Genomic DNA, 16,075 nt, shown 5'->3' with positions numbered 1-16,075 from the left:
TGTCCTTTAAAGAATATATTAAAGGTTTTATAATCCAGAAATTTTGAAAATTAGCTAGCCTGAAAAGCTAGACTGAAATGTTTTGCATGAAGTTCACTTTCTTATAGATCTGAAACCACCAATAGATTACTATTTTTTGTATACTTTGAGGGTAAAAACCTCAGATTGTGATATTATGGTGATATCCTTAAGGAACATCTAATCTGTTTATTGTCATATTGAAACAAGTTCTATAAAGGATCAAGTTTGCCTCTCACTTTTCAGAGAGAGTGATATATTTCTGATAAAAATACCATACTTAAAGAAATACATATATGTAATGAATTTTAAAATTGACATCTTATGATTTACAATTACATGTTAATATTTTAACAGGATGCAACTTATCAATAGTACTTACAGCTTTATTACACACAACTCATTGTTTCTTATTGAAAGATAAGTTAGATCATAATATTATATTGAAGTCAAGTGGATTAGATTTGAATATTTTATTGCCATTTGTAAATCTTTCTTACAGAATGGGACATCAATGCTTACATCGCAGCCCAGAAAGAAAAAGACAACAAGGTAGGTTTTTAATACATGTACATTCTTCTGTCATGTATCAAAAATGACCAAAAGTTTTAGTTTATGACTTTTAAAGAACATCAAGCAAAAAGCTGTGATTTTAAGATTTTTAATGTACTATGATTTTTAAATTAACTAAAACGTGTAAAAGAAAACTCTCATTGTATGTTTTTTGTGTACAAAAATTAGAAATTTCAAAAAGTAAAGGATGGAATGGCCATGTATGATAAAAATGAAGATGTTAGTTGCATTAGTTTTTTCTACATGATATTTCAGATAGAAGATGCTCTTCACAAAATCCTGATGGAGTTTAAGGTCCTCTACGCTAATCACGCCCCTCAGCTCAAGCCACGCCCCCCAGGGCAGCCAGATCCAAATGTAGCCACCCCAGATACCGGACAGTCCATAGACCCGGTCCAGGATATGTACTCTGTAGTTGAGGGGTCAGCAGTCATTCCCTTCATGGAGGTATAGTGAAATAATAATTAGGTCTGTGACTAACTACTACTAGCCAGGGGTCAGGGGTCAGCTTCTCATGGAGGTTTAGTGTAATGACTGACTATAATAGGCTACGGGTCAGGGGTCAGCTTCATCATGGAGGTTAAGTGTTAGACTTTGAGAAAGAACTCCAATAACTATATGTTCAGTCAAAATTTATCTTGAAATTCAATGGACCATGGAAAATATTTTGACTTATCCAAATTTCGACTCGAATGAAGTGTATAAATAAGGTTGACGATATTAATTTTCTGATGTTGATTAAAGTTGTACGAAGTACACATATATATGACAAAAAAAATTTAGATAATATTTGCATTTAACATATTTGAAGGAATTCAGTTAGACTCCATTTTTTTATGGAGTTTAACTCAGGTTAAAACCACAGAAAATTTGAACCGTACAAAGTAGTATGATAATTGATTTCTATTGTATAATGATAGATTTTATTGTAGCAATACCTGAGAGCCGATTCCTTCCTAGAGATTTGTAGACATTCAGAAGTAAGTATTATTACAGCAAAACAAATCTGTCTCCTATTCTATGTACAAATTTTTATTTTACGGCAGATTAGTTTCACGGACCGACAGTTGTATTTTGTGATGTAGTATCAACACAATACCATAACATCATAACATAAAATCATGGACCTACAAACTACAGTCACTCTGTAGATATCCTTAGATCTATCAACACAATATCGTAACATAAACTAGTCACACTGTAGATATCCATAGTTTTATCAGCACAACATCGTAACATAAACTAGTCACACTGTAGATGTCCTTAGATCTATCAACACAATATCGTAACATAAACTAGTCACACTGTAGATATCCATAGTTCTATCAGCACAATATCGTAACATAAACTAGTCACTCTGTAGATATCCTTGGTTCTATCAACACAATATCGTAACATAAACTAGTCACACTGTAGATATCCTTAGTTCTATCAACACAATATTGTAACATAAACTAGTCACACTGTAGATATCCTTGGTTCTATCAGCACAATATCGTAACATAAACTAGTCACACTGTAGATATCCATAGTTCTATCAGCACAATATCGTAACATAAACTAGTCACTCTGTAGATATCCTTGGTTCTATCAACACAATATCGTAACATAAACTAGTCACACTGTAGATATCCTTAGTTCTATCAACACAATATTGTAACATAAACTAGTCACACTGTAGATATCCTTGGTTCTATCAGCACAATATCGTAACATAAACTAGTCACTCTGTAGATATCCTTGGTTCTATCAACACAATATCGTACACATATACTAGTCACACTGTAGATGTCCTTGGTTCTATCAACACAATATCGTAACATAAACTAGTCACACTGTAGATATCCTTAGTTCTATCAACACAATATTGTAACATAAACTAGTCACACTGTAGATATCCTTGGTTCTATCAACACAATATCGTACACATATACTAGTCACACTGTAGATGTCCTTGGTTCTATCAACACAATATCGTACACATATACTAGTCACACTGTAGATATCCTTAGTTCTATCAACACAATATCGTAACATAAACTAGTCACACTGTAGATATCCTTAGTTCTATCAACACAATATTGTAACATAAACTAGTCACACTGTAGATATCCTTGGTTCTATCAACACAATATCGTACACATATACTAGTCACACTGTAGATGTCCTTGGTTCTATCAACACAATATCGTAACATAAACTAGTCACACTGTAGATATCCTTAGTTCTGTCATGAAGCTTTGCTTAATTGTTGCCTTATGATGAAAGTCATGGTTCTTGACATCTATTAAGTGACATATGAGGAGAATTCCGTCCTTATTCTGAAGGCATTATGAGAATGTTTGACTGGAATTGGATAATTGTCTCACAGGGAAAGACAACTGTCACACACTTTTACAATACACAAAAGTCCTGAGTAGGAATCTGAAATGTAGTATTACACGGGTAACTCACATCAGTCTCATGTTTTATAGGGAATGGGATAACTGCTTCACAGGGGGGAAGGGAAAGACAACACACTATTACAATACACACATTATGGCAGGGTCATGATTTTATGAACCAAAACAAAGTCACAATGACTCAATCAACAACTTCAATGTGTTACTGTTTCTACAACCTGGGGTTGTTCTGTGGACAAGGATATCTCAACCTGAGTGTAGGAATTTGGAAGCTTGGTGCTGACAAACTCTCACACCTGATTTAAGATGTCCCTGACTACAGACCAAATGTTAGATGCTATCTGACTCAAGTCACTGCTACACATTAAAAGATGTTGGATCTGTGAAAGAAAAGGCAGCTGTTGTAATGAGTAAACACTAAGTTATTACACATAGTTATATATAACATATACTACAAATACTACTAAAAGAATAAGCATATTTACTTTGTCATATATGTAGTAAAAAGTATTAAAATTTAACATGTTTGTGTTTCTTATTGAAGACAATGATAAATGTGCCAAAAGTCTTGACAGTTAAGTAAGGTACTAATTTGATGATATGGATCTTCTAAATATATCATGGAAGGGACCAAAATTTGTATATTTTACCTTGATCTATTTAAAAGTGCTTGATTCCTTGCAGGAGAAGAATAAAAATGAAGTTCAGATTTCACACAATAATTCACAAACAAGATATGTCTAATGATGTTTTGTATTTATCTGCAGGTGTATAAATTCATCGTAGATATTATCAAAGAAATTGGTAAGTTAAAAAACTGGAAGGGATGGTTCTACTTGTATTCTGTATTGTACAATTTATTGTACTAAATTAAATCTCACAGCAGATACATTTAATTTTAAAAAACTTATATTAAGCAGTTTTCAGTCTATCAGAAGAATTGCTACTTTTTATCATTTTTGTTTTCAAATTGCAAATTGTAAACTGTTCTGTCTGAGTTACCTCCCTTCTACATTATGTCATGTTTATTTGTCAAGAGTCTCCCTCTCACAGTTAAGGATGTATGTTAGGTTTTTACAATACCTCTAGGAATTGTGTCTAGTCTGCTACTTTACAAGTTTAGAGAAATAGAAAATCAAAATAGAAGTAAATAAATAAAGTTGATGATTTATATAATATCTCTGAATCTAAAGGCCAGAAAGTTGAATATTTTGTGTTCACTTGTTGCTGTTCTCTACAGCTCGTCAGCGACAGTTACTTCCCCTTTTGTGCTCCCTGTCAAACCAGACAATGTCTATATATCAACTATTGGAACAACTGGAGAAAAAGGTGGGTAACTCTTCTGAAAACCTACGCAGGAAAAAAATATATGCTTAACTCGTTATGAGTGAAAAATCCAGGTAGTTTATTCTGTGTACCAGTGAATGATATAAAGTTTATTCTCAAAATGTCATCTTCACTATTTCTGTATATGATCAGTTTCTGTCAATTTTCATGTCTTCAGGCCTCTCTTATCCTGAAGCACATGTGTAAGGCAGGAAATGGGAGTGTTCCCCGCCCTCAGACAAGCACGGCTCCTGAACAAGACACTAATGCTACACCTTTCAATATACTACCTAACTGCTTCAGTCGTTGTCGTGGCTCCAGCTCTTCTTGTTCAGCACTCGGAACAGATGCAGAACTAGCAGAGGAAAAATTGGCCAGGTAAACTTCCTACGATTTTGTTCGCATCTAAATATGGTGTTGTCATTCATGACTGTTTACCAGATTCTCATCTGAGACTCTTACCTTCATGTACAGAAATATCATTAAAAGTGAAATCACATTTGAAACGCTACTGAAGTCCCCACTGGCTTTGTATAGCTGGATTTTTGTGTTGAGTGTGGCATTCATTCTCAAATATCATGAGATCATTGTGCTTTATAGACTTTCCACAAAAACATACTTTATTCTGCAGTATCCTAAAAAATAAGACAGAAGAATGTTTTATTAAGATGAATATCTCATTAATTATTGTGATTTATGCTGTTGCAGAGAATTTGTGATACTTTTCAACAATGTGAAAGGTAAGTGGACTTTCCTGAAATAGTTGTAATAAATTTTCTTTGGAACTGCTGCAATAAGACCTCTGATTTTCAAACTGAGCAGAAATATATATAGAGTGTGTGATGTGACAAAGTTATTACATAACAAAGCATGGATGTGTTTAAAAATCAGATATAAAGACTTGAAATTTGAGTTGGGATCTCTGACCCCGGTATAACATATTTTGTCCTCAGTATAACTCCTGTATGATGACCCCAGTATAATTTTGTTTGATTATGAGTATAATCCCCTTTGTGACCCCAGTATGACCCTGTATAACCTCAGTATGACCACAGTATGACCCTGTATAACCTCAGTTTGACCTCATTATGACCCTGTATAACCTCAGTATGGCCCCAGTATGACCCTGTATAACCTCAGTTTGACCTCATTATGACCCTGTATAACCTCAGTATGACCACAGTATGACCCTGTATAACCTCAGTTTGACCTCATTATGACCCTGTATAACCTCAGTATGGCCTCAGTATGACCCTGTATAACCTCAGTTTGACCTCATTATTACCCTGTATAACCTCAGTATGACCCCAGTATGACCCTGTATAACCTCAGTATGACCCCAGTATGACCCTGTATAACCTCAGTTTGACCTCATTATTACCCAGTATAACCTCCGTTTGACCCCAGTGTTACCCTGTATGATCCCAGTATGACCTTAGTATAACCACTAACTTGTTTGTTGTAGATGTGATGGCGATGCATGGCTTATCTCCCGATGGAGAACAGTGTAGTCCAACCGCATCAGCGCGACAGATGTCCATCTCGTCAAATGAGGGAGGCACCTCTGTAATGGATATCAGCGTCCAAGTAGACAAGGTAATGAAGTCCAGTATATAATGTTGATGAAAATATACACCTGATTTGGAATAAGCAAATAAGTACAGAGTATAACAGAAGCCTCCACATCTCATATAAGAGGATCATTATACACTCATCACATCACACTAATCTATGATTTCTGTATTTTCAGCTTGACCCAACAGAAGTCCAGTACAAACAAGTCTTAAGAAATGTACAGTTTTACAGTACAGAGTTTTCATGTGAGTAGTTTTCTTAGCGTTAATGCTTACCATCATCGACCATCGGTCCATCTGTAAACTTATCTTTTAGTCACTTCTAATTTGGTCAGAAGAATACTGAGGGAAAGTAGAACCTGTTTTATTAAAACGTTGATCCGGGTACTTAATGTTAAGCTTAATTTATTGTCAAACATTGAGCTAATATAACATCAGGGGGTGGAGGTACAACGTCCCTCATTCGGAAAGTTTGGGAGCAACACATCCAAGAACTGCTGTAGATATGTATAAGTATACTTATTCCTTAGTACATAAAGGAGAATGATGTTCCTAAAGTCTTGGATTCGAAACATGTCAACGACCTTCTGAAGGAATAAATCCTGTTTTGGATAGGATCTCACCATGTTGTCTTCACTTTAGTAACCTTATTATGCCTTAGAAACTTAAGTAGTAATAAAGTTATCTAAGTAGTAATAAAGTTTATCTAAGTAGTAATAAGGTTTATCTAAGTAGTAGTAATAAAGTTTATCTAAGTAGTAATTAAGTTTATCTAAGTAGTAATAAAGTTTATCTAAGTAGTAATAAGGTTTATCTAATAGTAGTAATAAAGTTTATCTAAGTAATAATTAAGTTTATCTAAGTAGTAATAAAGTTTAAAGTTTATAAAGTTTATCTAAGTAATAATTAAGTAATTAATTAAGTTTATCTAAGTAGTAATTAAGTTATCTATAAAGTTTATCTAAGTAGTAATAAAGTTTATCTAAGTAGAAATAAAGTTTATCTAAGTAGTAATAAGGTTTATCTAAGTAGTAGTAATAAAGTTTATCTAAGTAGTAATTAAGTTTATTTATCTAAGTAGTAATAAAGTTATCTAAGTAGTAATAAAGTTTATCTAAGTAGTAATAAGGTTTATCTAAGTAGTAGTAATAAAGTTTATCTAAGTAGTAATAAAGTTTATCTAAGTAGAAATAAAGTTTATCTAAGTAGTAATAAGGTTTATCTAAGTAGTAGTAATAAAGTTTATCTAAGTAGTAATAAAGTTTATCTAAGTAGTAATTAAGTTTATCTAAGTAGTAATAAAGTTATCTAAGTAGTAATAAAGTTTATCTAAGTAGTAATAAGGTTTATCTAAGTAGTAGTAATAAAGTTTATCTAAGTAGTAATTAAGTTTATCTAAGTTATCTAAGTAGTAATCAAGTTTATCTAAGTAGTAATCAAGTTTATCTAAGTAGTAATAAAGTTTATCTAAGTAGTAATAAAGTTATCTAAGTAGTAATAAAGTTGATCTAAGTAGTAGTAATCAAATTTATATAAGTGGTAATAAAGTTTATCTAAGTAGTAATAAAGTTATCTAAGTAGTAATAAAGTTTATCTAAGTAGTAATTAAGTTTATCTAAGTAGTAATTAAGTTAATCTTAGTAGTAATAAAGTTTATCTAAGTAGTAGTAATAAAGTTTATCTAAGTAGTAGTAATAAAGTTTATCTAAGTAGTAATAAAGTTATCTAAGTAGTAATAAAATTTATCTAAGTAGTAATAATGTTATCTAAGTAGTAATAAAGTTTATCTAAGTAGTAATTAAGTTTATCTAAGTAGTAATTAAGTTAATCTTAGTAGTAATAAAGTTTATCTAAGTAGTAGTAATAAAGTTTATCTAAGTAGTAGTAATAAAGTTTATCTAAGTAGTAATAAAGTTATCTAAGTAGTAATAAAATTTATCTAAGTAGTAATAATGTTATCTAAGTGGTAATAAAGTTTATATAAGTAGTAATAAAGTTTATCTAAGTAGTAGTAATAAAGTTTATCTAAGTAGTAGTAATAAAGTTTATCTAAGTAGTAGTAATAAAGTTTATCTAAGTAGTAATTAAGTTTATCTAAGTAGTAATAAAGTTTATCTAAGTAGTAATCAAGTTTATATAAGTGGTAATAAAGTTTATCTAAGTAGTAATCAAGTTTATATAAGTGGTAATAAAGTTTATCTTTGCATTACACTGTACCAATGGCATACCACTAATTTAAGAAAATACTGAAATATGATAAAATTGAACTAATAATGTTGTTTGTGAACTGATCTGTGGTTCTCTTGTGTTTTGTAGTAGACGGATATTGGGCCCACCATTATGCAAGTCAGTTTAAAACGGCTCAGACTTCCCGACAAAACCAGGTATACAGTACATATACACAGCTGAATCAAGAGAATGATGGTACAAAGTATGCTGAAAATGTGTTTATATGATTGGCATTTTTACTTTGGTAAAAAGATTTAGTAGTGATGTTAGGTGTTAGGGGGATCCAGATGGGGAAGGGGAGGGGACATATTAACCCTATAATTCTATCATTATTATGGTGAATTTTGATAATGAATAATTTTATACAACTGTTAAAGTATCCCTTGGATTCTTGGATCCACACCGTCCTGGTGATGACTATATACCAGTCATTTACCATTTAAAAATAAAATCATCAAATTAAGGATAATATTTTCCATCTGGAGAATGTGAGTGATACAGATTTTTTTTACCGTGTGCTGACAAATAGAAAATGTTTATAAATTTCCTTTTCAGATTTTCCGAATTGCCCAAGAACTTTCCTCTTTATCTTCGTCATTGCCTTTAGATTGGTCATCAGCCATCTTTGTGCGAAGTGTAGGTAGATCAATGTACACAAATTTTTTCACCAACACAATCTTGTTTTATTTACTGTTACATTCCACATTGTGTTCTACCTAACGTTTTTCAAAGGTTAATTATGTGAAACAGTAATGTGAAAAGCACTGACCATTATGATAGCATTACAGGCCAGTTGGACCTTTTGTCCAGTACTGGTATCCAGATTTTAAAGTGTTTAAAATTGTGCCAGATCCATCAAAATGATAAACTTTTAGGCATGTGTTTCAGGCCAACCGGACCTTTTGTCCAGTACTGGTATCCAGATTTAAAGTGTTTTTTAAAACTTGTGCTGTATCCAGCTATGTATCTTTTCAGGATGATGACAAACTGACATTGATGAAAGCACTTATAACAGGGTAAGTTGTTTACTACAACAAGTGGGTTGTTCATCTATTTGTCCTGAGAGAATATTTTTATTATCACTATTTCTTGAGGCTCATAGTAGTACCAGAGAAAATTTGATTGTGATGAACTGACTAACTTTACTGACTGGTTATCATCGGATTTTAACTGCTGAAAAGTTTTTCCTTATTTCTGGAAAAGTTCTGAATGGATTTTTCTCAAATTCACAAATAAGTCTCCTTTGATGTACAATAAGTTCAACAAGTGGCCATCTTGAATTTCAATGGTTAAAGTGTGTAATGGTATTTACTGGCATACAGGATCAGTATTCCATTTCATGTGGTACCTATCAATATTAGGAGTGATAATCAGATTGATGGACAACCATATTGTAGTGGGACTCTTTATGTGACAGTTTGTCATTGTTGTTTGATTCACCTGTTACGCCAGTAAATTTAAACTCTGAGAACAAAGAAGAGGAAAGAAGGGAAATAGATCAAGTTACAGATTTACAGCTAGTTCTGTTTTGGTTTTTTTTATTCTTGCAAAGGAATGTTAAAATTTCTTATCATTAAGAGCAAAAAACAGAGAAGAGAACAGAAAAGATCCAACTTTCAAAGAGCATATAACAGTCAAACAATGGTGGGCACCAAGATCCCTCTGGGATCTCTTGTTTGATATTTAGCTTTATGATTTTGTGTTGAGACTTCAGGTGACACCTGTCTTTAGGAGATTGATCAATCTTTATCAGGGGACACTTGTCTTCAGAAGGTAGATAGAGATATGCCAGAGGACAACTGTTTTTAGAAGGTAGAGGATCTTTATCAGAGGACAAATGCCTTAAGGAGGTAGATAAATCTTTATTAGGTGACACATGTCTTTAGGAGGTAGATAAATCTTCATAATGGAACTCGTGTCTTTAGGAAGTAGATTAATCTTTATCATGGAACACATGTCTTTAGGAGGTAGATAAATCTTTATTAGGTGACATGTGTCTTTAAGAGGTAGATAAATCTTCATCATGGAACACATGTCTTTAGGAGGTAGAGGAATCTTAATCATTGAACACATGTCTTTAGGAGGTAGATAAATCTTTATTAGGTGACATGTGTCTTTAGGAGGTAGATAAATCTTCATCATGGAACTCAAGTCTTTAGGAGGTAGATAAATCTTCATCATTGAACACATGTCTTTAGGAGGTAGATAAATCTTTATCATGGAACAAATGTTTATAGGAGGTAGATGAATCTTCGTCATGGAACACATATCTTTAGGAGGTAGATAAATCTTTATTAGGTGACATGTGTCTTTAGGAGGTAGATGAATCTTCATTATGGAACAAATGTTTATAGGAGGTAGATGAATCACCACCATGGAACACATGTCTTTAGGAGGTAGATAAATCTTCATCATTGAACACATGTCTTTAGGAGGTAGATAAATCTTTATTAGGTGACACATATCTTTAGGACATAGAAGAATCTTCATCATGGAACTCAAGTCTTTAGGAGGTAGCAGAATCTTCATCATGAAACACATATCTTTAGGAGGTAGCAGATATTTAACATAGAACACATGTCTTTAGGAGGTAGATAAATCTTCAGCATTGAACACATGTCTTTAGGAGGTAGATAAATCTTCAGCATTGAACACATGTCTTTAGGAGGTAGCAGAATATTTAACATTGAACATATGTCTTTACGAGGTAGATTATGTTAGTTTGAATTCAATTAATATCTCAATTTTCTTTCAATGAGTTATTTTGCTATGGAGAAAATGCTTTCTCAGGATCAATAGAATTTATCTGTAAAATTGAATTTTGTAGGACATGAATTACATAGCTTATTTGTGATATAATTTGCTCCCAGAATGATAGTTAGTACTTAAGGTATTGTAATCAATATTTGATCTTAATTGAATGTGTTTTTCATTGCCTTTTTTCAGCTGTAATGAACAAATATAATGTTGTTGGGATCATGGCTTCATATCCGACTTTTAATTTGTTTTTTATCACAGTCTTTCAGCCCTAAGGAAATATAGGAATGGTTATATACAGGTATTTGATATATATTTTTTGTTTTACAGCCCTGAGGGAACACCATACTCTGGAGGTTGTTACATATTTGATATTTACTTTCCTCCAGCCTACCCCAAGTCCCCTCCCCTCGTAAACCTACAGACCACAGGCTCAGGAAAAGTTCGCTTCAACCCTAATCTTTATGCGTAAGTATCTTTTATCCAAATACAGTGTAGCCACGTGTTATCAAGGAGACATTAAGTCAATATCTGTGTTGACCAGACACTGAATGGAAGTTTTTTCAGTGTACTTTCACAAAATCCAGATTTTGTCTTGTTTTTATGCTAAAATCTCATCTTGAAAGACTTTTTTCCTTGTTAGCTCACCAAAGGGCCAAGTGAGCTTATGCCATAGTGCAGCGTCTGTCTGTCCGTCATCTGTCCGTCATCCGTTCGTGCGGCGTCCGTCAACTTTTCATTTAAACAACTTCTTCTGAAATACCGAAAGGCGTAGAGTTATCATATTTGGATGGAAGGTTCCTTTGATGAAGCCCAACAAAGTTTGGAAAAAAAAAAACCTTGACCCATATTCAAGGTCACAGACGTCAAATGTGTTAAAACATTTAAACGACTTCTTCCAAAATACCAGAAGGCCTAAAATCATTATATATGGCTGGAAGGTTCCTTTGACAAAGCCCAACAAAGTTGCAAAAAAAATAACCTTGACCCATATTCAAGGTCACAGACGTCAAATGTGTTCAAAACTTTAAACGACTTCTTTCAAAATACCGGGAGGCCTAGAATTATAATGTTAGGCTACTATGTTCCTCTTATGGTGTCGTACAAAGTTTGCTAAAAGAAATGACCTTGACTAATCTTCAAGGTCACAGGAGTCAAATGTGTTTAAACAATTTCTTCTGAAATATCGAAAAGCCTAGAATCATTATATTTAGCCAGTATGTTCCTTTTATGAAGTCCAACAAAGTAAAAGAAATGACCTTGACCCATAGTCAAGGTCACAGGGGTCAAATGTGTTTAACGTGGAACATATGCACAGATATAGTAATGTTGGTCATAAAGATCCAGGTGAACGATACAGGCCCTCTGGGCCTCTTGTGTTTTAAATGCACATAGACATGATGTCAAATTTTACAATCTAATGGAAAGCAAAATTTCAATTACTAGATGTGGAAAGGTGTGTTTGTCATTACTGGGAACCTGGGAGGGACAGAAAGGGGAACAGTGGAATGAGAAGACCTCTACTGTACTACAGGTAAACATCAAATGTACTCCAGCTAAACCTCTACTGTTCTCCAGGTAAACCTCTACTGTTCTCCAGGTAAACTTCTACTGTTCTCCAGGTAAAACTCTACTGTTCTCCAGGTAAACCTCAAATGTTCTCCAGGTAAACATCAACTGTTCTCCAGGTAAACCTGTACTGTTCTCCAGGTAAACATCAAATGTACTTCAGGTAAACCTCAACTGTTCTCCAGGTAAACATCAAATGTACTCCAGGTAAACCTCAACTGTTCTCCAGGTAAACATCAAATGTTCTCCAGGTAAACATCAAATGTACTCCAGGTAAACCTCAACTGTTCTCCAGGTAAACATCAAATGTTCTCCAGGTAAACATCAAATGTACTCCAGGTAAACCTCAACTGTTCTCCAGTAAACCTCAAACCTCAACTGTTCTCCAGGTAATCATCAAATGTACTCCAGGTAAACCTCAACTGTTCTCCAGGTAAACATCAAATGTACTCCATGTAAACCTCAACTGTTCTCCAGGTAAACATCAAATGTTCTCCAGGTAAACATCAAATGTACTCCAGGTAAACCTCAACTGTTCTCCAGGTAAACATCAAATGTACTCCCGGTAAACCTCAACTGTTCTCCAGGTAATCATCAAATGTACTCCAGGTAAACCTCAACTGTTCTCCAGGTAAACCTCTACTGTTCTCCAGGTAAACCTCTACTGTTCTCCAGGTAAACCTCAACTGTTCTCCAGGTAAACCTCAACTGTTCTCCAGGTAAACCTCTACTGTTCTCAAGGTAAACCTCTACTGTTCTCCAGGTAAACCTCTACTGTTCTCCAGGTAAACCTCAACTGTTCTCCAGGTAAACCTCTACTGTTCTCCAGGTAAACCTCTACTGTTCTCCAGGTAAACCTCTACTGTTCTCCAGGTAAACCTTTACTCTACCTCTTCTGTACTGCAAGTAAACCTCTAGTATACTTCTATCAGCAGATTAATTTTCTTTAATATGAAGTAGATTGTTCACAATCCATTTTATTGACAGAGTGACATTGTTGTGTTATCATAATATAGGATTTAACAGGGCATGTTCACTGTATGAAATGATTAATTAAATTTTCTAAATGTAATTTTTTTTTTTTAAATGACAGGTGCTTGTGTCCATCCAATCTCTCATCTTAGTGCAAGATCCTTATTTTAATGAACCTGGCTTTGAGTTGGAGATTGGGACAGAGGGAGGCAAGAAGCACAGTGATGAATATAATGCTGGTACGTAAAGCTTTGTTAATCCAGCAATAGCTTCACACCAAATAAACGTGAAGACTTCATTTTCTGCTGATATTTATTTGAATTTATTGAAATCTTTGACATGTAAAACATTTGATAGAAAAGTAAATAACAGCAAGGGCTTCCCAAGGTCAATAAGAGAATTAGAATACTTGGCAGAATGGTTCCATGAATGTAGCCTAACAAAATTTTGTGAAAAAACTTGATCAATACTAAAGGTCGCAGGGGTCAAATCTGTTGATGTTTCTGTTACAGATTGTTGCTACAACAATATTAAATATGCTATGATAGGCCAACTGCAGAATCCACCACCAGAGTTTGCTGATGTCATCAAAACACATTTTTACCACAAAAAGAAAAAGATTTTAGAGGTATTTTCTTTATCAATGTCAATATGATGTTTATGACTAAAGATGACAATGGCAGTTGGGAAACAAAACTTATGGTAAAGTTAATTTGATGTCAATTATTCCAGGCCAACATTCCCTTTCATTCTGTTGTTAAATGTTTAATGAATACTTGTTGCTCTGACTTATCCAGTTATTTTCTGGATGGAGAAAAAGAGAAATTTATTTTTTTACCTTTACTTTCAGGAGGTGGAGAGCTGGGCAAACAAGTACTCGAATCGGCGTCTTGGTGGTCTCTTACCAAGTCTGAAACAGGAACTGAAGAAACTACATCCACCCCCTACCATGAATGGACCCTCCTGAAACCTTGTTACACTTACTTACTTATATGAACAATGGACCAACCATTGCAATGCAAACTGCATCATTCATTTCCATTTTGGCTAAATCTGTGATTATTCTGTACCTACTGTAATAAATTACAGAATATTTATACCTAGCAGATAGTTACAAGTGTGATAATCAGGCCTATCTAGCAGATTGTTTAATGAATCAGGCCTATCTAGCAGATTGTTACAAGTGTGATAATCAAGCCTATCTAGCAGATTGTTTAACGAATCAGGCCTATCTAGCAGATTGTTTAACAAATCAGGCCTATCTAGCAGATTGTTACAAGTGTGATAATCAGGCCTATCTAGCAGATTGTTACAAGTGTGATAATCAAGCCTATCTAGCAGATTGTTTAACGAATCAGGCCTATCTAGCAGATTGTTACAAGTGTAATAATCAGGCCTATCTAGCAGATTGTTACAAGTGTGAATCAGGCCTATCTAGCAGATTGTTACAAGTGTGATAATCAAGCCTATCTAGCAGATTGTTTAACAAATCAGGCCTATCTAGCAGATTGTTACAAGTGTGATAATCAGGCCTATCTAGCAGATTGTTACAAGTGTGATAATCAGGCCTATCTAGCAGATTGTTACAAGTGTGATAATCAAGCCTATCTAGCAGATTGTTTAACAAATCAGGCCTATCTAGCAGATTGTTTAACAAATCAGGCCTATCTAGCAGCAGATTGTCTACAAGTTAACAAATCAGGCCTACAACAAATCAGGCCTATCTAGCAGATTGTTTAACAAATCAGGCCTATCTAGCAGATTGTTACAAGTGTGATAATCAGGCCTATCTAGCAGATTGTTACAAGTGTGATAATCAAGCCTATCTAGCAGATTGTTACAAGTGTGATAATCAGGCCTATCTAGCAGATTGTTTAACAAATCAGGCCTATCTAGCAGATTGTTACAAGTGTGATAATCAGGCCTATCTAGCAGATTGTTACAAGTGTGATAATCAGGCCTATCTAGCAGATTGTTTAACAAATCAGGCCTATCTAGCAGATTGTTACAAGTGTAATAATCAGGCCTATCTAGCAGATTGTTTAACAAATCAGGCCTATCTAGCAGATTGTTTAACAAATCAGGCCTATCTAGCAGATTGTTTAACAAATCAGGCCTATCTAGCAGATTGTTTAACAAATCAGGCCTATCTAGCAGATTGTTTAACAAATCAGGCCTATCTAGCAGATTGTTTAACAAATCAAGCCTATCTAGCAGATTGTTACAAGTGTGATAATCAGGCCTATCTAGCAGATTGTTTAACAAATCAGGCCTATCTAGCAGATTGTTTAACAAATCAGGCCTATCTTGCAGATTGTTTAACAAATCAGGCCTATCTTGCAGATTGTTTAACAAATCAGGCCTATCTAGCAGATTGTTTAACAAATCAGGCCTATCTAGCAGATTGTTACAAGTGTGATAATCAAGCCTATCTAGCAGATTGTTACAAGTGTAATAATCAGGCCTATCTAGCAGATTGTTTAACAAATCAGGCCTATCTAGCAGATTGTTTAACGAATCAGGCCTATCTAGCAGATTGTTACAAGTGTGATAATCAGGCCTATCTAGCAGATTGTTTAACGAATCAGGCCTATCTAGCAGATTGTTTAACGAATCAGGCCTATCTAGCAGATTGTTACAAGTGTGATAATCAGG

The 16,075-nt window shown here is 34.1% G+C and overlaps 1 protein-coding gene across 1 annotated transcript in view; it reads left to right on the top strand.

Annotated features, from left to right (window-relative positions):
• Window positions 1-14,825, top strand: part of LOC132558258 (baculoviral IAP repeat-containing protein 6-like) — a 36,414-nt gene extending 21,589 nt beyond the window's left edge. Inside the window, exons 17-33 of the mRNA XM_060222802.1 lie at window positions 521-570; window positions 847-1,038; window positions 1,524-1,571; window positions 3,761-3,797; window positions 4,234-4,322; window positions 4,498-4,697; window positions 5,028-5,059; window positions 5,785-5,915; window positions 6,070-6,139; window positions 8,210-8,277; window positions 8,678-8,758; window positions 9,098-9,138; window positions 11,210-11,347; window positions 12,326-12,413; window positions 13,542-13,659; window positions 13,933-14,048; window positions 14,271-14,825. Of these exons, the coding sequence (XP_060078785.1) occupies window positions 521-570; window positions 847-1,038; window positions 1,524-1,571; window positions 3,761-3,797; window positions 4,234-4,322; window positions 4,498-4,697; window positions 5,028-5,059; window positions 5,785-5,915; window positions 6,070-6,139; window positions 8,210-8,277; window positions 8,678-8,758; window positions 9,098-9,138; window positions 11,210-11,347; window positions 12,326-12,413; window positions 13,542-13,659; window positions 13,933-14,048; window positions 14,271-14,387 (1,616 nt within the window). The 3' untranslated portion in view covers window positions 14,388-14,825. The remainder of the gene's footprint in view (window positions 1-520; window positions 571-846; window positions 1,039-1,523; window positions 1,572-3,760; window positions 3,798-4,233; window positions 4,323-4,497; window positions 4,698-5,027; window positions 5,060-5,784; window positions 5,916-6,069; window positions 6,140-8,209; window positions 8,278-8,677; window positions 8,759-9,097; window positions 9,139-11,209; window positions 11,348-12,325; window positions 12,414-13,541; window positions 13,660-13,932; window positions 14,049-14,270) is intronic.
• Window positions 14,826-16,075: the final 1,250 nt, after the last annotated feature.

This window comes from Ylistrum balloti, unplaced genomic scaffold, assembly GCF_031769215.1.
Source record: "Ylistrum balloti isolate Yb309-2 unplaced genomic scaffold, AGI_CSIRO_Ybal_v1 Utg370776, whole genome shotgun sequence".
NCBI classification, from domain to species: Eukaryota; Metazoa; Mollusca; class Bivalvia; order Pectinida; family Pectinidae; genus Ylistrum; species Ylistrum balloti.
This window is presented reverse-complemented; position numbering and strand designations above follow the sequence as displayed.